Below are 25,660 nucleotides of genomic sequence, written 5' to 3' on the forward strand. Positions count from 1 at the left end.
CTTAAAACAAGGTTTTATTAAAAGTATAGGGGAAAAGGAACCAAGCCCAAAGAAATGGCTACTGTATCCTCTGTATACTCCTCATAAGCTAAACTAGAGAAAAGACTGTCAGCTTAGTTACAGGAAAGTCTTGGGTCTTTTAAAGAGCAAGTTCCAGCTTTTCTATCTCCTGGGGATAGTTACAACCACATGCTATGTATGTAAAGAGATCTCTTATCTAATTCCTGCTGCTTGGTCAGCTTCCGCATTGCACATGCCCCTCTGTTTGTTCAGGGCAGTTACACAGAGCAGTTGTTTTTAGTAACTTGCACACATTAGAAAAGCCTAGGGATTCCTAGATACCTCTGAGAGTTCCTCTCCCCCTCCCCCGAGTCTTCCTGTCTCCATGTCTAGTATGTCAGAAGCCCTAATGACTTCCAAGTCTTTAGATTAATCACTCCTTTCTTACAGCTAGCTTTGGTGACATACATCCTGCCCCTCCCGCCCTCTTTCTTTTATTTCCCTTCCCCTGAAACATAATATTTGCCTCCTTCACCTTCCTCCCTTCTGAACTATGAATTGAGGACAGTGTTTCTCCTTTCTGTAGATCAGAGCCACACTCAGGAATGGGGTAATCAGCCATCCCCCCAGAAGAGGGGAGAGTGGATCAGCTGGCTGCCCTCAGACAAGCCTAAGAAGGGGAAGTGGGGCTGAAGATATTGGAAGTAGTGGTAACAGGCAACTTTCCCCTCTGGAAGACACCTAAAGGTCTGTGTGGAGAAGATGGCTGTCTGGAGCACAGTTGGGTGGATTCCCTGGGCAGTCCAAGTTTTCTTCTATCTTGGAGAGTTTGGGGTATGTATCAAAATCTAAAACTGAGTGAATTTTGCCTGGTTTTGAGGCAAAAATATTGGACAGCCCTGAGCATGACACACTAATTTTTTTTTTTTGGTATACTTTCCCCCTTTTCTGTTTGCTTTCAGTGAGACATGACATTTTAAACCTGCCTATTTCTATGATCGAAGGAAAGTTTAGCCGGGTGGAAGGCCCTGAAGGGATAATATTGATTACTGGTTAAATGGCTAGTCACAGATCAATCGCTGGTACAGGAAAGGAAATCTATGCCCAGCTGATGATTGATCAGGCCCCACTTCTATTGAAAATTAGCTTGAAACAACATGTCACCTTATTATAGGCAGTTTGTGCAGAAATGAGCCAACTCTTAAACTATAATGAGTAATACCCCCAGCCCTTACCACCTTGAGCACACAACCATGAACCTACATTTTGAATAACCCCCCTCCCCTATATGTATCTACATCCTGCCAGGAGATGGCATGGCTGGGCCCTGAGAAATTCAGATGGAAGCACTAGTATATGCTCTCACACTTCAGGCCTGGTTTTCAGCTCCTAGCAGAGAGGGGAATTAGAAATGGTATGATTCTTTCAACCACTTTACTAACTGTATTTACGAGTTTTCCTCTTGTACTTATAGCAACTTCAATAATTGGAAAATCTTTGACCAGCTGAGTTATTGATCAAGTGAACCTAGGTAGCCATTTGATACATACATTCCTATATCCTATTATATGTGTAAGAGGACTGTTGCCCCCTTACTAACATTCAGTGGGGGTGTTTTGGTTGGCTAGCTCCCAGCACTAAAGGATTGGGGAGAGGCCAATGCTCCAGGTCAGCCTCAGCCTCTGAGCCTGGTTGACAGGGCAGTCAGGCTAATCAGGGAGTCAGGAGGCCAGGGGGGTCCCATCCTCCATCTTAGCTGGAATTGCCTAGGTCAGACAGAGTGGGCCAAGCTAAGGAGAAAGCAGGGGCCCAAGCTGAGCTGGAGAGCAGAGCTGTGCCAGATCCAGAGGGGCCAGAAAAGCAGTTCACGAAGCAGGTCAGAGTTGGGAGCAGAGCCAGAGACAGCCCAGGGAGAGAGCAGATCCTGTGTTGGGAGCAGAGCTGCAGCCACCAAGCCAGGTGTGGTGAGCAAGAGGGGGCCTTGGGCAAAGGGCCCAGTGCAGAAAGACACCCTCAGCCAAGGGTCCTTGCAGGCCAGACTGGGAGGGGGATCTTAACGCGACGGGGGGCTGACGCTGGGAAGAAGGGTCCCACTACCCAAAGCCAGGAGGTGTGTGGCCACCACCATTGCAAGTGTCCAACCCATAGCATCCCTGCAGCACAGCCAGGCCCTGAGAAGGAGACCTGGGACCTACAAGGAACAGACTGTGAAGTGCCCTGATGTCCAGAGACACTGTTTGTAATGTTCCCTGCCACAGAGCCGAGTGATGTGTTTTCCTTTAACCTTTCCCATTTTTCCTTATTCTTTTTTTAAATTAATTGTTAATTAAACAACTTGTATTTGCTTTAAATTGTATGAAATGATCAGTGGGTCAGGGAGGTGCCCAGTGCAGAGAGAGCACCCTGGAGTGGGGACACCTTAGCCCCTGTTCCAGGCGACCACAGCAGGGTTGGGGGTTGAGCCCCTCAGGAATCCTGGGCCCAGCCTTGTTGGGGTTACGAGGACTCTGCCAGACAGGAGAGTGGAAGGGGAGTCCTCAAGGGCAGGGAGGCCTCTAGGTAAAGGAAGTGGGAGCGAGGACTCAGATCCTTTCACTAGCCCACTTCACCGGGGTAATGCAGAAGCTAGGAAAGTTCCCTATAATAGTGGAACCATTCCCCTGCTTACATATGTCTTTCTTTAACATTCTCTGTTGTATGACTTTGCTTTGCATGTTGCTTGTGAATACTATAACTTAAGTACTCTGATATTTTAGTCTCAGATGCTTTCCTGGAGATGTTACCCTTAAGTGAAACAATTGCACATGGGGAAGATCTTTCTGATCCCCTTGACCTGGATAGAATCGAGTCTGTTTGACCATGCTGGTTTAATGTGTTTCAATGGAGTTATGCTGACTTATGCCAGCTGAGGATCTTCTCTCCTCCTCCTTCTCTCCCCCCTCTAGTGTATTGTGATGTGAATACTTGTCTAATTCCAGAACAAGCTGGGGAGACTGCTTGAAGAGTGCAATGCACAGGGGTGCACCTCTAAGAGTCAGAGTAAAACATAATTCCTGTAAGCATTTAACAATGGGAAGTACTGTATGTTTCTTCCTGGTCCTCTGAGCTGAATACGTGAAGAAACTGGCACTGTGACACCACACTGTATTGGATTAAAGGAATAAGACTCTTTTCCAGTAAATGGGTGGTGACTGCAAGTCTTTAGATAATGGTGTTTATATTTTGATAGGTAAAGTGAAAGAGGAGATGTCTTTAATCTTTAACAATTTGGACCCCAGTTAAAATCCCCATATGTTATATGTGTTATCTCCTCATTTTCAATTCCTTAATCTTTATAGGTGCCCATAAAAATAAGAGAAATCACACATTTCAGCATCTAAACTTTTTACTTTAGTTTATATATCACTCTTTAGGACAGAGCATGAAGTTTAACTTTCACTTTCTAAATCTCTGTGATACTCACATGACTGCCTCCAAGTGTCCATATAAAGCGAAGTGGGGGAACAGATCAAGCATTCTAGGCAGAATTCTTATGCTGTAACTTCATCTGCTCTCAGCTTTGCAAAGATGACAGATAAAGGAAAGACTTCAGCTGCCTCTTCAGGGTAAGTTATTGTTGTCAAACATGCCATCATTATGTGAAGTGTAAAAAAAATTGAAATTCAATTTTTTTTCAAATTTTGATTTTTTTTTTTAGTGAAAATATTCCAGTTCTAATTTATTTGTTGTTTGGAAACTAATTATTAAATGTCAGTTCATTAACATATAAAGCACTCTAATAAATGGTAGGTGCTATTATGATTATAACCAGGGCCGGCTCTACCATTTTTGCTGCCCCAAGCAAAGGAAAAAAAAAAAAGTCGCTTGGACTCCCCCCCGAACTGCCGAAGCAAAAGCCGCCCGGACTGTGCCGCCCCAAGAATGGATGGAATGCCACCCCTTAGCATGTGCCGCTCCAGGCACGTGCTTCTTCCGCTATGGGCTTGCAAACTGGAAAATAGAAAATCTACTTTCTCTTTAATTTTGCTAGTAGAAAATATAGTAAATATGCTTTTCACACTTTGATATTTTCAACTACTCTGGAAAGAAAATACATGTTTTGAGACTAATGGGCTGTTTCTTCTTTAGTGGGTGGGATAGATGTGATTCAGCTCTACTTACTATATTTCTATGATTCGTGGCCACCACTTTATGATGCAACACATTAATTGCTATGGCTGTGTCTCTATTTCTACTTTTAAATGTCTTCTTTCTCTTGAGATAAGAATAGTGTCTGTCTACTGACTTTCAGGGATGAATTACAGGCAATTTTGCAATTTTACGTAATGTCATGGAATGAATCACTCAACTACAGACCAGGGTGAAAGTCACTCACTGAAGGCACTGGAAGTTTTTTCCATTATGGGGCCAGGACACTGTAATAATCAAAGTAGTGATGACTCCAAAGAATCCATCCCAGGTTTTACACAGGACCCAGTTCTTGAAGGAATAGACCAATATGGGAAATAGTTTCAAGCTGGTTCCTAACAATGTCAGGTGTACCCAGTGAAGCAGCTTCTTCTTTCCCCTAATAGTACATCTTAGAGTATTAAAAGGTCCTTTCAGACACACCAGTAAAAATATCAATGGTTTGCCCAAATCATCTGGTTTGATTGTCATACTTCCATACTTATGCTAGTAATCAATCTTAGATGGAACCCATTTTCCCAGTTTTATACGTCACTATAGTCAATAAGAAAAACTGTATGTGATGATGGAAGAACTATAATTTTGTTATAACACTCTTTTTGTAAAGATTAGCTGGGCTACAAATAGTTAACTTTTGGATCGAAGATGTTTCTGGTTTAGGAAGACTGAGAAAACAAATCCACAGATATCTTTCATCTGTTTTTCCTTTGCCATAATTTTGGGATAAAGTGCCTATGTGTGCAATACTGTAACATAGTGTGAAGACACTAGACAGTTAGAAGACAATTTCAGAGGCCAAAGGAGCAATTCACAGGGATGATACTACATCATCTGTAGTGATGCATTTTTGAAGAGAGTGGAGCAATATCAGATTTCAGGTGTTAGGTTTTATGGTTGTGAATGGCAATGGACACACATACATCAAGCAGTTTTGGATTGTTTTTTACAATATTTGATTTCTGGAGGAATCATCAAAGAGGAGGAAACTTTCCTTTCCTGGTGAAGGAATGAATTTAGAACAGTGTCCAAGATTATCTCTTGGCAGATAAGAATGTGTCCATTCCTTACATGTAACCTGTTGGTTCTGGGCAGCAGTTCATGGGTGCAGGATGTTGTGTACTTTCACTGGATTGTGAGAAATCAGAGTTTTGTATGATTGCTTTGTTAAGAAATTTCTTCCCCATTTATCTGATTTCTAGTTATGGGTCTCTATTGTGGCAGTTAAGAATTCACAGGGCCAGATCCTCAGCTGATGTCAATCAACATAATTCCATCAAAATAGATGGAGATACACTGATTTATACCAGCTGAATATCTAACCAACATAGCTCCATTGATTAGCTGATCTACAGAAGCTGAGGATCTGGTCCCTATATACCGGTGGTTAATCATAGGTCATTGCTCCAAAACCACATCCAAGACTTGTTGTTGTCACTTATCACAAATAGTTCCTCAGGGTATAGGATGTTGATGGTGGCAGTGAACAAGTGTTTCACTAGCCTTTCTGCATTCCTATTCGGATGTGTTCTTCATCTTCCACCTGATCATGTTGTCTTAGGTCTTTGCCACCCCAGCTCTCCCTCGATTTAGAATACACCAGTGTTTTTTTTCTTTGAGGTCAGTGCCTGGAGGGAGTTGTCCTGAATGAAGCAGATTCTCCAGGATCACTGGCATTTTTTGTAACTCTGTAGCCTTCCATGGTGGGGGTAAGGATTTTCAGAGGCAAAGCTCTTTCTGGACTTCTGCCTCTTGGGTGGTGGAATGTATCCATGCAATGGATGCCTTAGATCATGCACCTGTTTTTTGTGTCATTTTTTATTGATGGTATGCTGTCTCACTAATGGTGATGCAGTCCCTGTGAGGCAGTCCACTGACAGTGTGGGAGTCCGTTTCAAAGTCCCTGTGATGATCCTACAGGATTGAGTTTAATATCAATGTTGTCTGCATGGCTCCGTTAAGCAGAAAACTGGAGGGTAAATCCACTTTAGTTTCAGATGCAAAGAATACTCCAACATAATAGCACCATCTAGCTGTTATATAGTGCTATTATGTTGTAGTATTCTTTGCATCTGAAACTAAAGTGGATTTACCCTCCAATTTTCTATTCACAGTCAAACTGATTCAAGGATCCTTAGGATCAAGGATCAGATAAGGCTGCTGATGTGAAGAGTCTATCTGTGGTTGAGACACTGCAAAGTTCTGAGCCAATGTCAGTGCCATAGGTAGCTGATTTATTGTCAGTACAGGCAGAAATTTGCAGTTGATATTGATGGAAATTCTGCTTTGAGTCCTGCAGGACAAGGTAGCCCTGGCAATAGTGGCTGGCAATCAATTGGGGATGAATCCTCCAGAAAACTCAACACTTAAAACATTTTAGATGATCAGCCCACTTGTTGATCATTAGTGAACAGTACTGGATGTTGCAACCTGAAGTCACTAGCGCCGCACAGGGCCAGATCCATCCCTGCACAGGCACCAGTGCAATCGACAGTGCTACTGTAACTTGCACCCCTTTTGCAAAGGCCCTTGTGAGGCTTTGCAGGGACATAGAATTGCCAGTGGACTAGATCTTCTCCAGCCAGGGGCGGCTCTAGACATTTCGCCTCCCCAAGCATGGTGTCATGCCGTGGGGGGCGCTTTGCTGCTCGTTGGTCCCGCGGCTCCGGTGGACCTCCCGCAGGCGTGCCTGCGGAGGGTCCGCTGGTCCCGTGGCTTCGGTGGAGCCGTGGGACCAGCGGACTCTCCGCAGGCACGCCTGTGGGAGGTCCACCGGAGCCGCGGGACCAGTGGACCCTCCTCAGGCATGCCGCCGAAGGCATCGTGCCTGCCGCCCTCCCGGCGACTGGCAGAGCGCCCCCCCCCCGCGGCATGCCGCCCTTGGCGTGCTGGGGCCTGGAGCCGCCCCTGTCTCCACCTTCCCACCCCCAATCTGCCTCCTCCACCTGTACCCTACACCAACTCGGCCCAGGTTTGGAATAGAGATGACACAGCATTAGTAGCTCATGCTGAAATAAATTTGTTAGTCTCTAAGGTGCCACAAGTACTCCTGTTCTTTTTGCGGATACAGTACTAACATGGCTGCTACTCCGAAACCTAGCATTAATAGAGCTTTTCTGTGCCAGGAGTATTGCCCAAAGGTGGGGGCCTTGCACCTGCCCTAGGTTTCCTTTGTGCTAGCCTTGCTGGAGTAAAAGGGCCGCAGGGCAATGATAAATCAGGGCCCATTTTGTATTTATAATTTTTTAAACATTAAGGGGCCCGAATCCTGAGATTTGATAAGAACAACCCAGCTCCCACTGACTCCTGGCTCTCAGGATCAGACCTATTGTTACTAAACATAATCATGATGACTGATCTTTCTGAAGGCAGCCATTATACAGTGAACAACAACATTTAAAACAACCCCTGTTTCCTCCCACTCTCAGGAAAAAAGCAACCAACAATTCAGGACATAAATGCCTGGCCAGGAAAAATAACTTTTTTCCACTTGAAACTTCAGAGGAAATTTAGGTTAATGGAATGTAACTATCTGGTCTGAATTTGGCCAGAACCCTGGAGTTAACACCCTAATTTCTATAGCAGTTGTCATGGGATCTTTAAAGACCACAAATGGCAGGACCTCAGATTTATGTCTGAAATATATCACCTCTAGTGGCATACTAGGGCATTGGTTCACTTGCTATGTAGTCTTTGTGTAGCCACTCAGATACATAGCATGATCAATAACACATTTGATTAAATTCCCTCAATATGACTAAAAACAAAAGCTTGATTTTGTCACACTATTACATTAAGATTTCATATATAAAAAGCCTCACTTGTTACTAATAACTAGATATTTTAAATATTTTCATCTTAATATAATGAATATACTAGTCCCTACCTCAACTTTTTGGTTCACTTCTTGCATTTCATTAGGCTTGGGCAACGGTAATTTACTTTTGTTTATAGTTCTATTCTTTTCAGTTTCACTTCGATCCTTATGGGTTTGGAACAATGCTGCTGTGTTTGACCCTAAATAAAAGACACTTATTTTTCTCACTGTTGCCAGCTCTCATGATTTTTATCATGAGGCTTTATTCTTCATAAAGCCTCAGCTTCTGGAGTCAGGTGATTATCTAAGAATCTCAGCTTTGATTTAAACAAAAACAAATTTCTAACCCTCGCTGCTGTGGAGGAAAGTTTGCAAGCATGAAACATAAATGCTCAAAACCAAGAAGGCAAATAAAAAGAACCCCAAATGTATTATTTTTTAAATCTTATGAGTTTTGGGAGCTTGAATCATGATTTTTGAAAGCTTAGGGTTGGCATTGCTGTTTCATTGATAAAAAGAAATTGTGCGTGGGGGGGGAATCATTCATATTAGGGTTTATAACCAACCCCCTTAAAATATATTTAACTTTTTTTGGTGGGGGTGTGTGTGCAGAATATTGGCCTACAAGAACTGGCAGTGCCCTCTGAAAGTTCAATGTGAATTCACTGTGGAGATTCTTCTTTTGCAGGGATTTTCAAACAGCTAAGCCCAAGACTGTGTCTGACCAGGGAAAAGGAGAATCTGAAGAGGAATATGGGCCCCAGGTGGGTATTCCCTGCTGAACTATAACTGAGTATAAGGAGAACCAGACTTAAACTGTTTTGAATCTTTCAAGATGTACTGCTAATGGCCCCTCAAAGAAGATTTTGTCTATTGCTCCTGGGGGAATTGTGCCACTGCATAATGCAGAATTAATGTTCTGCACTGAGTTTAATTTTTCCTGCAGAATTGGCTCTGCAGAGCTATTGGCTGCCGCTAGGGGGCTGCTGGACCTAGCAGAGCCCAGCCCCGCGTGGTCACACGTGCTACCGGGCCACAGCCAGTGAGCTGTGTCCCACAGGGAGAGGCAGCAAAACCTGGAAGCAGAAGGGAGGGGGCTGCTGCTTTCTGGGATGGGAGACAGGGTAAGGGCAGGGAGGACAGCTGGGAGGGCAGGGCGTGATTCAAGCTATTCTGCAGGTGGGCTTTCAACAGGTATAGGTCATCTCTGCCCAGCGGGACAATAATGTTTGCATTGTTTTTTTGTTTTTGTTTTTTGTTTTTAAACTTAATTCAGTAAGAAATTGACTTAACATTTCTTAAAGATTGTAGCAGTAATTTTGTTCCTTCTGCATGCTGGGAGTTCCAGGAAGAATTCTGTCTCAGGAAATAGCTCCTGAAGCTGTGCAATATTGTGTGCAATTTTTTCAATCTAACCCTAACACTATAAGCTCTTTAGGGTAGGACCTGTTTCTTTTTTTCCTTAGGTCTGTAAAGTGACAGGTAAATTATGGTACCGTATAGAAACTTATTTCACTAATAAAACAAACAATATGACGCAGAGGCAACTTTTGATTATTCATTTATGATATTCATTGTGTTTTAATTGAATCTCAAAGATGTTTATCTCTATCTCCAGTATATTAACATCAGAATTGGTCAAAATCACCACGGCACCAACTCTGACTTCTGTTCCTATTACTTTGTTCTGCTGTCCTGGTACAAAGCAGGAAGAAAGCTGGCTACCCTGACACCACTAATAATTTATTTCAAATAGATTCTGTAGTACACTACCAATTCACCTGAACTTTAGGCACCCATATTTGAAAATATTGGCCAACATTTTTTATAGTAAAATTGATTATATGTAACCCACAGACCTTCTGGGTGTGGTGTTCTGTCCCATCTAGTGGCACCGAGACCACTTAGAGAGAGAGTTAAATGAGTCTGCTCTACAGTCTTCGCGAACAGCCAGTTGGCTTTTAGTGCATGAGCTTCTACCACATGAGCTAAGCTCCAAAGGTGCCCAATTTGATCCCACCCACCAATGACCGGGGTCTGTCAGCATTACATATACACATTATTATAAGCTGCTATACAAATTGTAGCATAGCAAGGCAGCAGCGGCAGGTTTACTGAGACATACAGCTTCACTTTCCTAATGATGAGACTCCACATCAGTGAAGAGAACAAGTCCTGAATACTCTGTTCCTTATTTAGCCTCCAATAGTATTAAATGTAACCTTGAATACATCACTTTCAGTTTAGCTGTTTGGGTTGCAGGAGGGAGCTGAGAAGGGAGGAGAAGCCAGTTTTTCCACCCCAGCACATGGGTGCGTGTGAAGGAGGTGATAGTACAAGTGATTACTCTGTATTTACATTGGAAAGAAATGCCCTTGGTTCATTCAATAAAGCCAATTGCCTTGCGGAGGTGAAGGAATTAGTAATGTCACAAGGTAGAATATTGCTGCTTGTGAGCAATATGTGTAGGTAAGGAGCAGATATGTATGTAGTAAAATATTTTTTTGTTCCTCTTTTCCTCCCCACTTGATTATATATTGGCTTCAAAAGGACACAGTGGTTGATGGGATATCAAGTGTGGAATATTAGCTCAGAGTCCTTATTCATATGTTACAGAAGGTATTTGTGTCCCATTGTGATTGGCTCTGCTATGGTGGCCATCTTATTCTGATGTTTGCCTTTTAGCTCTTCAACACTTCAGCTGTTTGGAACAGATGATAGAACAAAGATTTTTGTTCAAATGAAATTTTTCTTCCATTGATCTAGAATAGACATCCACCTCTAAATATTTCAGACTTCCCCATGTATGCTTGTGAATCATCTAGAATTCATGCCAGTTAGTGCTCAGGCTAGTTAGAACTCTACCAGAAGGTGAATACAGCCCAATATAAAATAACAGTGAGGGATATAATTTCAGTAAGATTTTTACCTGAATTACATAAACAAAATGTACTGTTGTGTGGTGAGTGGTTTTTTTTTGGTTGAAGAACAAGGGATACAGCTGTGTTAGAAGAAATCTGTAAGAATCTGCTCAGCAACTGAGGCCCATTGCTCAAGCTTGATGTTATAGCTCCACTTTAATCCAAAATGGCATCTGTGTGGCCTCACAGATGTATGTAACCTCCTCCTATGGTGGTGTGAGTCCTCACCCCCAAGAGCAACATATGACTTTTCAGTTTTATAGAGGCTAGCCTGGAACAAAGCAGTGGGTTTTTTTTGTTTGTTTTGGTTTTTTTTACCATCAATGTTTTCTCTGAGACTGAGGCTGGATTTTATAGTGACATAACTGAAATTAATGGCCAAAGCTGATTTACTGTGGTCAGTTGCTCAGCTGACTTCACAGTTTGAACATAGTGGGTGTGTTGATTTTTGGATTGTAGAAGAGTTTAGAATAATGAACGGGAGTTAAATTAAAATCTTAACCACCATTACATAAAAGCACTGTGAAGAGCAGCTACTCCCCATTATCTTTTTTTGGACTAACTTCTGTTGGTGAGAGAGAGAAGCTTTTCAGCTTACACAGAGAGGAGCTCAGTATAAAAGCTCAAAAACTTTTGTCTCACAAACAGTAGTCCAATAAAATATTAACTCACCCACCTTGTCTGTCTAATAGCCTGGGACCAGCACAGTTACAGCAACATTGCATACATATGTTGTTTTTTTAATTGGTTTTTAGGAAAGGCATGGACTTTCAATGGTAAAACCTTCAAAAGGGTTCTTATCCTTTCCTTTGAATCCCACTGCCGTTTAATAGATTGTCCAGTGTTCCTTACTGCCAAACAGATGGTTGATGTCACAGGAGACATTTAAGCAGCAACTGTCGGGTAACATCAAACAGTAGGCCTGCTGAATGATTGCAATTATCCTAGTATTTTGAGTTTAATATGTGAACTCCCTTTTTGCGGAGGCCTTAATAATAAAGGGTTTTACTTCCATTTCCACTGCTGTAGATTCTTAGCAAATTAGCAACCGATTGTATAAGCTGCAATGTGTGATTTCACATTTTATAGCTGGGAATCAAGTCAATAGCCATCAAAGGGGAAAAGTTTAATCCAGCCTATAAATCAATTCCAAAGTCCTCTACTGAAGCAAAACTGCCTGTGCTTTATTCTGATGAACTGAAACTGCTGGAAACAGCCCAGTGTGTCAGAGAAAACAGTTTCTGGCGTACGCTAGCTCAGGTATATTACAGGAATGGGGAGCCTGGCAACTGTTACAAATATGGAAAAACAGCATGCTGCAAGTGTAATCCTGTGTATTTCTAAACTCAAAATAGTATGCTCGTTTCTGTGTATATAAAACACAGACATCTGAGCTACCTCTCTTAAACCAGATCCTTGACAGATTTAAATCAGTGTTGTGCCATTGATTTACACCAGCTGAGGAGTTGGCCCTTTATTATTAAAATAAGTAAGAAGCAGGAATAGGCTGTAACATACATGTTTAATAATGATGATCGAAGGATAGATCCCTACCAGAGGAAAGCGATTCTATGGTACAGCTTGCTTAAGAGACCAGTAGATGGCAATCTCTTATCTTTACCGGAATTAGTGTTTCTCAGTGGTATGGAGACCCTATTATCTAGCAATCTGTGCCTCAAAATATTGTCTCACTTCAAATTCCAGTTAGCATGAAGCTAGAGAAGCAGGGTGGATAGATCTAGACAGAATGTCAAGATAAACGATTCAATTGCTCCCAAACTGAAACTACCATTTAAGAAACTATGAGCCAGATTCTCAGCTGATGTAAATTGACATCGCTCAATTGAGGTCAATGGACTGTCAGTTTATACCAGCTGAGGATCTGGCTCAATGTTGGGTGCATGCACTATAAAAAATGCCTAGCAGCACCCCGTAGTGTTAAGTTTGCCAAGATTAGCTCCTTATGGCTTCTGAAATGTTTGCAGTTTGTCACATGAGAAGTGGTCGTTTTTAGGACCCAGAGTTATTTCTGATTGTGCTTCTTTGGAAACCGCTATGTAAACTGGGACTGGCCATGGAATCGTCTAGTGTAAACACCTGTATCAGAAAGATGTGGAGTTAACACGTTGCTATCATTCTTCTTGTTTGGTATTAGATCAAGGAAGGTGAGGATGATGGTTGAAAGCTCCTGTTTTTGCTAGCGCATGCAGGAGGAATGCATGTGGTGACCAGTTCTCCTTGTTGCCATATAATTCTCAATTTCCTATAACAGGTTTTGTTATTGTTTTTGTGTTACAGTAGCACTGACCGACCTCAGTCAGGTATTGGAGCCCCATTGTTTTGGGCCCTGTACCCACACACACAAGATAAAAGACCATCTCTGCCCCAAAGAGCTTACCCTTCTCTTCATGTGTCAAGCTTTAGTTGACCCCCTAAACATTTTTTTGCTCCTTGTTGTTTAGCTGCTTTTTATTGGGTAGGTTCTCTTAAGAATTTCTGATTTAGAGAAAGTTTGGCTTAAGTGATTCACCCAGCATCACACAGGAACTTTGTGGCAGAGGCAGGGATAGAATCCAGTCTTCCAGGGCAGCATTCAGCTGCCTTAATCATGAGACTGTCCTTTCTCTTCCTGAAGTCTCCTGCCTCATTCACTAAACACCTTCTAACGTCCGCAACAAATGAGGCACGGATCCTATAGCCAGCCTTCTTCACTATCCATTCTTGATTTAATTTCCTGATTCAACCAGGCCCAGTTCTCCCTGTCTGCTCTGGCTCCTCATCCGTTCTGTCTTCTCTCACCTCTTTCCCACTGGTTCTGAGTCTCTGGCCTAGTCTATACTAGGTAAGTAGGTTGGCGTAACTACCTCGCTCCGGGGTGTGAAAAATCCATAGCCCTGAATGGCAAAATTAAGCTAACTAACTGTGTAGACCGTGCTAGGTTGATGGAAGAATCCTCCCATCAGCATAGGTAGTGTTTAAACTGAAGTGCTGTGTGGCACTGCTGTGCTGTTGTAGCATTTTAAGCATAGACAAGCCCTCAGTCTACTTACACAGCTAATCCCAGTCTCTCCTCCCCGCCATCCCACTCTGCACTTTCCTCTACTCCCTGCAGGTTCAGCTTTTCTCCCCTGTGTATTCAACTCTGATGGCTTCCTCCTCTATGCTGCTGGGGCCATGCAAGGGGGTCACTGAGAGCACAGGAGAGACAGGTTCCTTGTTCTCAGTTCAGGTGTCTGGAACTAGAAATGCAGCACAGTCCACGGCAGCCCAGAGAAAGTTCTGCTCAGTGCCAGGCTGCAGCATGCCAAACGTAGACAGCATCTGCAGGGAATTTTAGCTGCAAAAATCTAAGAAGCAAGCACAAACTGCAATATTTTTCAAGGGCTTATAAATTGGCCACATTTTGGAAGATTTTTGTGGGGATGGCAAATAGCACATACCTAACACAAAAGCCTCCCCCAGCCAGATTTCTAGTTCCCTGCTCCCAAGCATGGGGGGCATTATAGCTTTTCAAAGAAAAGGTCATCCAAATTTATGAAAGTGTTTTCGCAAAACAACATCTAATCTTGTTCTCAGAAACAGCCAAACTGGTTTGGCTGAAAATTTTTAAAACAAGTCATCCTGAGGCAGACACTTGGCATGGGAAAACTGCAGCCACCGTTAACGTGTGGCAAAGTTATAAGTAACTGAAAACCTGGTCTTATAAAGAGAAGTATCATGGAACTTTAATAATAGGAGGTGCTACCAGCCCCACTCATAATAATAGTTCATATTGCAGCACATAATATAAAATAATAATACTATAGACACTGGACTGTATATCATTTGTAAGTCCTTCACTCTGCTCCAAATCTTCATTGCAGCAATACCATCTGATTCGAAGTGATTTTGTCCAGCAGCTGAAAGAAAAAGGGGAACAGCCTTACCCACACAAATTCCATACAAATACTACACTTGCTGAATTCCTTGCCAAATTCAGCCACCTTGGAAATGAAGAGCAACTTCCTGACAAACAGTTATCTCTGGCAGGTTAGTACATGACAGGGTAGTAATTTCTAATTGCTCCCAAAGCCTCCATTTTATTTATTAGTTATTCATATGGAAGGGTGGGTTGCAGTAGAGCATACATTTGAATGAGATCCAGTTACTCGGTTATATTGTGTGTCTTTTCAGATTATGTACTACTAAACAACAAAAGTAAAACAAAATGTCATCTGTTCTGATTTCGGAGAGGACCACATGCTTTTTACTCTATTTCTCTAATGCTGATGTCCATTAAGCTATCTGGCTCTGGGCATCAAGTAGTCTCTAAGATAGCCTGGACTTCGCCTGAAAAAAGCCGCATCTGAAAACATCTGCAAATGGATAGAGAGCCAGGGAACAACATAAACTTGTACATAGTATTTTTTCCTTTTAAATAGAAGTTAAATTTACTCAAAGCCTTTCATCCTTAGAGACCCGCTGTTACTGTTGCATGTGACATCACATATATTCATAAGGACTCTCTCTTTCTGTATTATTAATGTTCTTCTGCACTATTTAGGTGATACTGCAAACTGCAGATAAAGTAAAATCCTATTTGAATTTGACAAGAGGTCTCTGGCTTGTGCTACAACAGGTTTTTGTCAAAATACATTTAAATGAGCCTTGGTACGTTGGATAAAGTTGAGTAAAAGGTGTTCTTTGACAATGTCTGCAGAAATTTTAAACTAGGGTTGCCAACTTCCTTCTTGCACAAAATTGAACACCCCTGCCCTGCCCCTTCTCCGAGTCCCTGCCCCATGCTTACTCCACCCCTCCCCCGTCGCTTGCTCTCCCCACCTTCCCTCACTCATTCATTTTCACAACGCTGGGGCAGGGGGTTGGGGTATGGGAGGGGGTGAGGGTTCTGGCTGGGGGTGCGAGCTCTGGGGTGGGGTCAGGGATGAGGGGCTTGGGGTACAGGAGGGGGCTCCAGGCTGGGGGGTGGAGCCGAGGGGTTCAAAATATGGGAGGGGGTTCTGGGCTGAGCAAGGGGTTGGGGTGTGGGAGGGGGTACAGGCTCTGGGTGGGGGGTAGGGGTTCCGGAGTGGGGCCAGAAATGAGGGGTTCAGGGTACAGGAGGGGATCCTGGACTGGGGCAGGGGGTTAGAGTGCGGGGGGAAGTGAGGGCTCCGGCTGGGGGTGCAGGCTCTGGTGTGGAGCTGGGGATGAGGGATTTGGAGTGCGAGTGTGGGCTCTGGGCTGGGGCAGGGGGTTAGGGTGCGGAGAGGGGTGTTAGGGCTCCAGCAGGGGTGGCTCTATGTTTTTTGCTGCCCAAACATGGCAGTCAGGCGGCCTTCGGTGGCACGCCTGCAGGTGGTCTGCTGGTCACGCAGATTCGGCGGCGTTTCTGCGGGTCATGTGCCGGTTCTGCACCTTCAGCGTACCTGCTGCCGAATTGCTGCCGAAGCCGCAGGACCGGTGGACCTCCTGCCGGCATGCCGTCAAAGGCTGCCTGACTGCCACTCCCACAGCGACCAGCAGGCCGCCCCCCGCAGCTTGCCACCCCAGGCATGCGCTTGCTGCACTGGTGCCTGGAGCCGCCCCTGGGTTCCAGCTGGGGGTATGGGCTCTGGGGTGGGGCTGGGGATGAGGGGTTTGGGGTGCAGAGAGGGTGCCAGGATGGGGGGGTGGGACTGAGGGATTCAGAGTGCGGGAGGGGGTATGGGCTCTGGGGTGGAGGTGTGGGCTCTGGGGTGGGGCCAGGGATGAGGGATTCAGGATGTAGGAGGGAGCTCTGGGCTGGGGTAGGAGGTTGAGCTTCGGAGGGGGGTGAGGTATCCAGCTGGGGTTCAGGCTCTGGGCTGGGGATGAGGGGTTTGGGTGCAGGAGGGGGCTCTGGATTTGGGGGGTCTCAGGGCAGGGGCTCAGTGTTGGGGCACAGGCTTACCTCAGGTGGCTCCCAGTCAGCAGCGCAGGGGGGCCAAGGCAGGCTCCCTACCTGTCCTGGCACCGTGCTGCACCCCGGAAGCAGCCAGCAGCAGGTCCAGCTCCTAGGCAGGGGGCCAGGAGGCTCCATGTGCTGCTCTCACCCATAGGCATCATCCCGCAGCTCCCACTGGCTGTGGTTCCCGGCCAGTGGGAGTGCAGAGCCTGTGCTCGAGTCCGGGGCAGCACACAGAACCCCATGCTTCCCCCACCTAGGAGCCGGTCCTGCTGGCCACTTCCAGGGTGCAGCCCAGTGCCAGGATAGTAACAGCTGCTTCACAGGAAGGTGCAAAAAATGGTAGTGAAAATGGTTACAGAATAATTCACCCCAGGGAAAGTTCCTTCATGGCCAGCTTTAGTTAGGGGTTGCCTTATGTCCTGAGGCAGGAGGATTTATAACTCCTTTCAAAGTTGGGCTTCCAAGTTGAAGCTGAGGTGTGAGTCATACCTAGTAACCTGATCCCCTCCCTGGATTTATGGGCCCAAATCCTGAACTGTGACTGAGGAGTGCTCAGCATAGCAGTGGCAAGGGTGTGCCAAAGTAAGTTTAAATAACCTTTGTCCTCCACTCAATCCCTAGTCGTGTCATGCTGACTGGTCCCTCCCAGCAACTGAGAGCAGCCTGCAGGAAGTACAGGTGTACAAAAAAGAAAGATAATTCATTAAACAAATAAGACCCGCCCCAAAACAAAGCAAAACAAAAACTTCTCTTCAGTTTTGATTGAAGGTTTGGGTTAGTGGTCGTATCTGAAGCAGATTAGTTATTCCTGCATTCATCACCTGCACCAATTCTAGTATCGCCTCCTTTGTATTGTGCGGAACAGTGTATTTGTTCTAAATCATGAGCCTGCCAGTGTGTCACTGATATCAATCTTCTTCTTCATTTTTTGAGAAATCTCTGAAACTCTCTATCAGCATGCATGTGTCCTCTCATAGAAGGCTGCTAACCACTGTAACTGTCTCTTGCTTTGAAGTTATCAGAAAAATAGATCAAGCCCTATATTATAACAGAGAATTTCAAAATTCTGCACCTCGATTGGAAAGTGCACTTAGTCTGCTCTGTGATTATGAATAATCCTAATGTCTAATAGAATGTGGCACTAGACATGCACTTCTCCTATGATTATTTTCCGGCTTTGCAACTCTACATCATAGGTTCTCAAACTATATTCTGTTTATCGCCAGTGCTCAGCAGAGCCCTTCCTGGTAGTCCAAACTGGGGTTCTGGGTGGGAAGGTGGGTCAATGAGATGGTCTCTTATCAAGTAGTCGAAAGAAAGAAAAGGCTGGATAACTCCAGCTCGTCCATACTGCAGTCAGGTTAGTCACTAGACATGGAATTCTCCCCCCATGTTGTTTTCTTATCATCTATCTACAAACAACCCTCCCCTTTTTTTTCCAGGACGAATTCATGCCAAGAGATCTGCTGGTGCAAAGCTCTACTTCTATGATCTCCGGGGAAATGGACTTAAATTACAAGTTATGGCCAATGCTAAGTGAGTAAACGTTACTTCTGAATAATGTGGAGCCTACACACACACTCTCTCTCTCTCTCTGCTTCTTTAAATCTGTTGCAGGGAGCCTGGGAAGGCTGCTGGCAGAAGCTGTGCAGAGAAGCAGAAAGAGAGATGGAATAGCTTTAGGAATAAAGCCGTTTACCTAATGGAGTTCCTTGTTCAGTGTTAGAAGGAAGCAAACCTTTCTGTGGTCCAAACCTAAAATTCAGATCCAGATCCAAGCTGCTCTAAACTTTGTGGTTTTAACGCCTTATTGATGGTGCTCTTCCAAACAGCTGCTCAATAGCTCCGGAAGCTTATTTAGTTAATATTTGCACAATGCTCTGAACCAAATAAAGCTCTATAGGGGTGACCCAAAGCCCATTGATGTGATGAGTCTCCCCACTCACTTCAATGGGCTTCTAACCATTGCCTAATTAAAGGCTAAGTGTTTTTACTTTTTGGCTGGGCAAACTATTTGTTGTTAATAATTGTTAGATTTGGCTGTGTTCTGCTCATGAATTATACTGCAACAGATTAGCTTCTATACCTTTGTTCACACTTAGAAATTATTTGCTGAATGTTTGCATGCTAACAGATTTCAACTTGTTCATTGTTCTTGAACTGTTTGCTGTGGTGTTCTATTTTGATGGGAGACATAGAGGAGAGGTAGCACCTTAGCTGGAGTAAATCAGCCCTTGGATGTCAAAGGAGCTATGCTGGTTTACCCCAGCTGAGGATGTGTTTCCTGAATGTGTGAGTGTGACTCTTATGAAATCCAGTTTTCTGGTGTGTGCCTGGGAATAGGAATTTGAAATTTGTTTCTGCAATATTCACTTAAAATGTGCTATTTGGGCAAATATTCCTGCTAGTAAATATGTTAGACTATTGGCAGAAAAAAAATACAAAAGGGATGTGAACATAGTCAAAGTGAATGCGTGTGAAAATCTGAAAGAATCTTTGTGGCTATTTGCTGTGCTTATCTATTTATTTATTTTTGATGATTGCTTACATCCCGAAAATGATGAGATTTTAATTTCTATTAACCAACCCAGTGGTTTAGTGGAGAAATCCTTTTTTGAATAGTTATAGTATCAAGGGGCAAAAAATGGAATATAACTTGAATTTGAGTAGTGTAGTTAAAGTTGACTGAACTTTTCAATCACATGTATGCAGTTAAAGCAGGATTCTTTGCTGCTTTTACAGATCCAGACTAACACGGCTACCCCTCTGATATTTGATGTATGCAGTTAGTTACTAGTGTAAATTCATAGTGCTTTTCATTTAGGTGAATTTTAATTTAAATTATTATTTGTAATCTATTATATTCTATCCACAATAACCGTAAATAACTATATTTCAATCAAGAAAGAAATATCTTAGGATAATTCTTTACAAGGATGGTTTTAGTTTAACTGTGCTAAAAGTTATTTTCTACCTTAGACAGAAAGCTAATGGTTGGGAAAGGAATCTGCATTTCTAAGTCAGCTGCTTCTTTTTGTCAGATTTTTTAAGTCTGAAGACCTTTTCACCAAGACCATAGATAAGCTGCGGCGAGGAGACATCATAGGAGTTTTGGGATATCCTGGGAGAACCAAGCATGGAGAACTTAGCATCATAGCTAAAGAAATAACTCTGCTGTCACCATGCTTGCATATGCTGCCTCATCTTCATTATGGATTCAAAGATCAGGTAACTTCAATCAGGGACAATGGCTGGGGAGCCCATTGATAGCTGCCTAGAAGCAATTGTTCCATGGGATTTACTTCTGATTCTTTTGTACAAGTAAATTCATGTTGGCCTTTTTTTTTGTCTGTACAGTTTGAACACACAGCTATGGATCTCATATAATATCTTGAATTAATATAACACTTTTCAGCTCAAACTGCCACAAAGTGCTTTATGAAGAATATGCATGCAAACACCATTAGTGAATTTCAGCCACTGCTGGGGTGTGGGAGGGCAGAAGTCAGCTTGCACAGAGAGGGATGGGGAAATGTTGTACTAGGATATTTGGGCAGTTATTTCCAAACGAAGCTGAGAGAGAGAGAGTGTGTGTGTTTGTGTGTAAGGGTGGGGCGGGGGGCAGCCTGAAGGAAGCCAGACAAACTGTATCCACTGAGGCAGAGCAATCGACGGAGGTAGGACACCCCCTTCCCACCTTTCCCTTGACTAGGGGCAACAACTGGACTCTGAGTGAGTTGGGAAGCCCCCATCTCCCACCAGCTGAGGCTCTGAATTCCTGAGACTTTGTTTTCCCTTCAGTTTGGGGCATGGCCCCAGCTTTCTGCTTGTAGAGAAGGTAGAAAGCAGCCCAGGGGAGGCAAATCTGGAGTGGCAGCCAGAAGTGACAGAGCCACCCCATCCTCTCTCCCCATGAGCCCCCAGATGGGACCTGGTGGAGAACGAAGGCTTAGGTCCTCCTATGCTTCCCTTCAGGGCCGGCTCTAGATTTTTTGCCGCCCCAAGCAAAAAAAATTTTGGCTGCCCCCCACCCCAGCCCTAGGCTCTCTCTCTCCCCCCCCCGCACCCCCGGCTGCCCCAGCCCTGGGCTCCTCCTTTCCCCACCAGCTCCTCCCCCACCCACACTTCTCTGCCGCCCCAGCCCTGGGCTCTCCCCTCAACCTGCAGCCTCCTGCTGTCCCAGCCCTGGGTCACTGGTAACTCGCTCCTAGGGTGGGTCATTCAGCAGGAATTTTGGATGTGCACAGAACACAGACAGGATTGGTTCCCATATGGTTACAGAATTGCAATAAAGTGGAACAATTTTCAGCTTGTGTGATTGGAGGATATCTGGATGGATATTATAAGACTGTCCTACATAAATGAGGAAAAGTTGAGATGCCTTTATTATTCTTTTGTTCTACTCTTTGTTTCTATGGGGAATTTGCCAATGCAATATCACTGTCTTCCTTTTAAACAAATAAAACTTAAAAAAAAAAAGGCAATAGCTGTTGATAATAGCAATTCCAGTCCTAAAAACCACTGGGAAGCATTTCTTGCTTCTTCATTTCTTATCCTACTTTTTCTACAGCAAGTTACAGTGGATCAGTATATTTGATTTGGGAGAAATGACGTAACAGTTGCCCAAATTGAGCTTGAGCACTCCTGAATTTTGAGGGTGTTCAAATCTGGAAGGCAGGTGCTAGATTCCCTTTCTGAATATTAGCTAAATCTGGAAAGGAAAAGTCAATTTCCGCTTCCATGGCTCAGACATGCAAATTCTCCTACATGCCTGGTACTGTATCTAAAGCTGCCGAAGTCCCCTAGTAGAGCCTCCCCTCCCTCCCTTACTTTTCATTTTAAATTCTAGTGGGATCCATGTACCTCCCTTGCTAGGCTTCAGATGGAGAGGTTCACTGTCCATTTAGTCCACCCAATTCCTTCTTTGTTGGCTGCAAGGTGAGGTCACAGCAGTATCCATAATGCAGTCTGGGGAAGTCTTCTGAAGGGAACATCTGGGGCAAACCCTTCTACTACTCGGGCAACTTATTCCCCATTCGCAGTGCCACCCCTTTCGACTTGCAGCATGGCTCAGCTACCTCACTCCCTACCCCTCCCTTTCCTGTTGATAGCAGCCAAGGGATTGCTGGGAAATGTAGTTCTTTCCCTGCTCCAGGGCTGGCTCTATAGGCAGGGAGCTAGGCAAGGAACTACAGCTCCCAGGGTCACATGGGTTCTCAGCTCCCAGTGTGGATCCCCAGCTGCTCCATGGCTCCACTTCTGCAGGGTTGTGAGAGGGGAGGAAGTGAGTTAAAAAAAAAAAAAAAAGGATGGCCAAAATGATGCCCCCTGGAAATGTGCTGCACCATGTACCTGCTTGTTTTGCTGGTGCCTAGAGCCAGCCCTGCTTCCCTTCTTCCCCAACCACCTGAGAGATTGCAGAGGACTTCAGGGGACAACGAACTGTGACTTGGCTGCTGGGCCCTCTGGACTGCCCAGAAGAGCAGTCCCAAGACCAGAGAGAGAGAGTTTGGCCATGGCCTGACCACTAGGCCTGATGGCCCCCAAATGAAGCCTGCTACAGTACCCTACAAAAGACCCCATCTCAGAGTTCTTCATGGCACTCAATATACTTACTGTGATGGCTGAGTAGGACTTGCTTAATTTGAATCTACAGTTCAAGGGAGTCTAGGTATTCCAAGGCTGATGCTTAGACCACAGATACATCCCTGTGTTGTTTTTTTACACTTGGATAATGTTATGTTTCAAAAGGAAGGAATTTGGGACAGTTAAACTGAAACATAAACTTAATTTTTAAAAAATTGTGGGGTTTTATTTTTTAATTTGGATTTGTTTGGCAGGTCATAACATATCTGCTTTCTTGCTCCTTTCTGGAATAGGAATGCAGGTTATTCTTCCTGCTGAGGGAAATATCTGAGTCAAAAGAAATTACATACTTGAGTAGTAACTCAATTAATTTTGAATGTTGATTTAATAGCTGGATATTGTGCTTTATCAGTATCTATATTATCATTTTTTGTGATTCTTTATAGGAAACCAGATATCGTCAACGTTACCTAGATTTGATCATGAATGAGAATGTGAGGCAGAAGTTTATTATGAGGAGTAAAATTATCACTTTCTTACGAAACTTCCTGGATAACCTTGGATTTCTTGAGGTATGGCCTGAAAAGATGATTGACATGATGGTTGCATTATGTCACGACATGCTTCATAATCATTCAGATACATAATATTTTAATGGCCAAGACTTTCAAAAGTGGCACACAATTTTGGGTGCCCACCCAACCTGAGACAAGTTTAAGGGGTCAAGTTTTCAGCTGAAGGATGCTCAGTACTTTCTGAAAATCAAGTTGGGCGCCCAAAATCATTAGTTGAATTAATCTAAGTATGTTTCATTGGTGATTCATAGTCAGTTATAGCCTCCATAAAGATACATGTTGTTCCTGGTGTTTAAAATTCTAAGGCAGGTAATACAGTACCATATACAGCAAGGATGCCCAAAGTGTGGCCTGAAGGCTATGCGTGGCCTGCAGAGTTCTAAAATGGAGCCTGCAGCTGCCCTCCAATTCGCTATGTCTTGCACATAGAAGAGAGGTCCATGGAAAGGACCCAGCCAGATGCAAATTCCTTTCAAATGGTGTTGCTTTCTTTGGTGGCGAAACAAAAAAGACTAATAAACAATATCTAACCATATGTCAAGGAAGATTGAAGTGCAAGTTACTGTTATGATTGTGTAGGTATGTTTGGTTTCTAAAGTATTGATATGTAATTCATGTCCTTTACCAGGCAAAGCTCACATTGAAATCAATAAAGACTGCAGGGGCAGGCCTGGATGTAGTCTTCAGCCTGCCATCAAATTGCCAGTGTGGCCCTCGGGGTTTAGGGCCCCTCAACTGACTCTGTGTGTGTGTGTGTGTGTGCGCGCGTGCATCCATATGTTTAAAAACTCAACACACACTTAGTTAAGGAGTCACAACAAGTGCCTCCACTGTGTATATGAATACATACTCAAACAATATGGACATGCAGTCTTGTCAGTGTTGTCTTGCAGCATTCTAATTCAAATGAACATACCACAATAGAATATACCGAGATATTAGTTGCTGGAAAGTTATGGTACATGTTAGTTTATGCTGAATTCACATCTAGTTACTGTGCCAATTCTGAGGTCTTTTGTAATCCGTGCTAGTGGGAGTCAGAAGAAGGACCTGTTTCAATGTGATACGTTGGAGCCCTTCAGCAAACTGGGTGTCAAAAGACCCCGGGGCCACTTGGGTCATCTGAATGTTTAGTGTTTCCAGTGCAGTGGCTGATTATTTTATGAGGCTGGGTACTGGGATACCCTCTATGGGTGGAGCCCACTTCACAGGCAGTGTTTCAAACATTCTGGCACCTGCTGAGTGCACTAGTCTTAGTTTGATTTTTGATTTTTTAAGAGGTCTTTATGTAGCTTTTGTATCTCCTAGTTGGCAGTTTTCTAGGAGAAGCTGGTCGTGACCCCTCTACTTGGGTTGCCCAACACTTTTCTATGGTAAAGGATTCTTGTGACTTTTTTGAGATAGTCTAAGATCTCCATTGTTTGCAGCAGGCCTTTGGAAATTCACCAGGGAGAAACCCCTTAGGTTAGAAAAGTGTCTTTTTTTGCCCCATAAAATTCTGTTAAGGTTTGCTGAGATTGCAAGTATTAAATCACAACTACCCTTTCATGCCTCAGGAAAATTGTGGCACCAGGCCCTATGTACACAGCAGTTGCACATGGTGCATTGGGAATGCCTGGGAGCTGCTGGAGAGGCTGGTTAGGAAGAAAAGAACTGGGCTGGGCTTCCTCCCATTCCAGAACATGGCCACAGTTCTGACAGAACCCTGGGTACCATTGCTGCTTCATCAAAATCAAATTTTCTCTGTGAAATCTTTTCATTTTGATGAATCTGCATTCTCCAGTTGCAACAATGTTCTGTTAGAAACTTTCCAACCTGCTCTACTCCTAAGTCAGTTAGCGTATGTCTACACTGGAGCTGGGAGATGTGATTCCTAGTGTAAAAGTCACACTAGCTCGGCTCAAGCTAGCACACTAAAAATAGGAGTGTGGAAGTTGCGGCATGGGCTTGGGCTAGACACCTGAGTCCAAGCCTTCCCAACCCCTGGGCCCGAGCTTGGCTAGCTAGCACAAGTCACTGCCTGTGCTGCAACATCCACATTGCCATTTTTGGGGCTCTAGTGCGAGTCTGTCTACTCGTGCTAGGAATCACGCCTCCCAGATGCAATGTAGACATATCTTTAGGCACTTCTGAAAATGTAACCCCAAGACAAGTCTGTATCTTTTTCTAGCTTTAATCACCAAGATCAGGGGTGGGCAAACTACAGCTCGGGGGCCACATCCAGCCCTCCAGACATTTTAATCCGGCCCTCAAGCTCCTGCTGGGGCTTGCCTTGCTCCAGCACTCCAGACAGGAAGTGGGGTCAGGGGCTTGCCCCACTCCCTGCAGCTCCTGGAAGCAGCAGCACATCCCCCCTCCGGCTCCTAAATGTAGGGGCAGCCAGGGAGCTTTGCACGCTGCCCCCTCCCAAAGTACCTGCAGACAGGGCAGTGTGCAGAGCCGCCTGGCTGCGTCTCCACAGAGGAGCCAGAGGGGGGACATGCTGCTGCTTCTAGGAGCTGCTTGAGGTAAGTGCTGCCCAGAGCCTGCACTCCTGATCCCTCTCCTGCATCCCAACCCCCTGCCACAGCCTAGAGCATCCTCCCACTCTCCGAACCCCTCGGTCCCAGCCCGGAGCAACCTCCTGCACCCCCAACCCCTCATCCCCAGCCCCACCCTAGAGCCTGCA

General features: G+C 44.4%; 1 protein-coding gene across 1 annotated transcript in view; it reads left to right on the plus strand.

Annotated features, from left to right (window-relative positions):
* The first annotated feature begins 3,478 nt into the window (after positions 1–3,478).
* LOC120399234 (lysine--tRNA ligase-like) overlaps positions 3,479–25,660 on the plus strand; it is a 38,189-nt gene continuing 16,007 nt past the window's right edge. The window contains exons 1-6 of the mRNA XM_039527311.1: positions 3,479–3,605; positions 8,691–8,766; positions 14,787–14,952; positions 18,274–18,367; positions 19,873–20,059; positions 22,864–22,989. Of these exons, the coding sequence (XP_039383245.1) occupies positions 3,568–3,605; positions 8,691–8,766; positions 14,787–14,952; positions 18,274–18,367; positions 19,873–20,059; positions 22,864–22,989 (687 nt within the window). The 5' untranslated portion in view covers positions 3,479–3,567. The remainder of the gene's footprint in view (positions 3,606–8,690; positions 8,767–14,786; positions 14,953–18,273; positions 18,368–19,872; positions 20,060–22,863; positions 22,990–25,660) is intronic.

The sequence above is a fragment of the Mauremys reevesii genome, linkage group 2, assembly GCF_016161935.1.
Source record: "Mauremys reevesii isolate NIE-2019 linkage group 2, ASM1616193v1, whole genome shotgun sequence".
NCBI lineage: Eukaryota > Metazoa > Chordata > Testudines > Geoemydidae > Mauremys > Mauremys reevesii.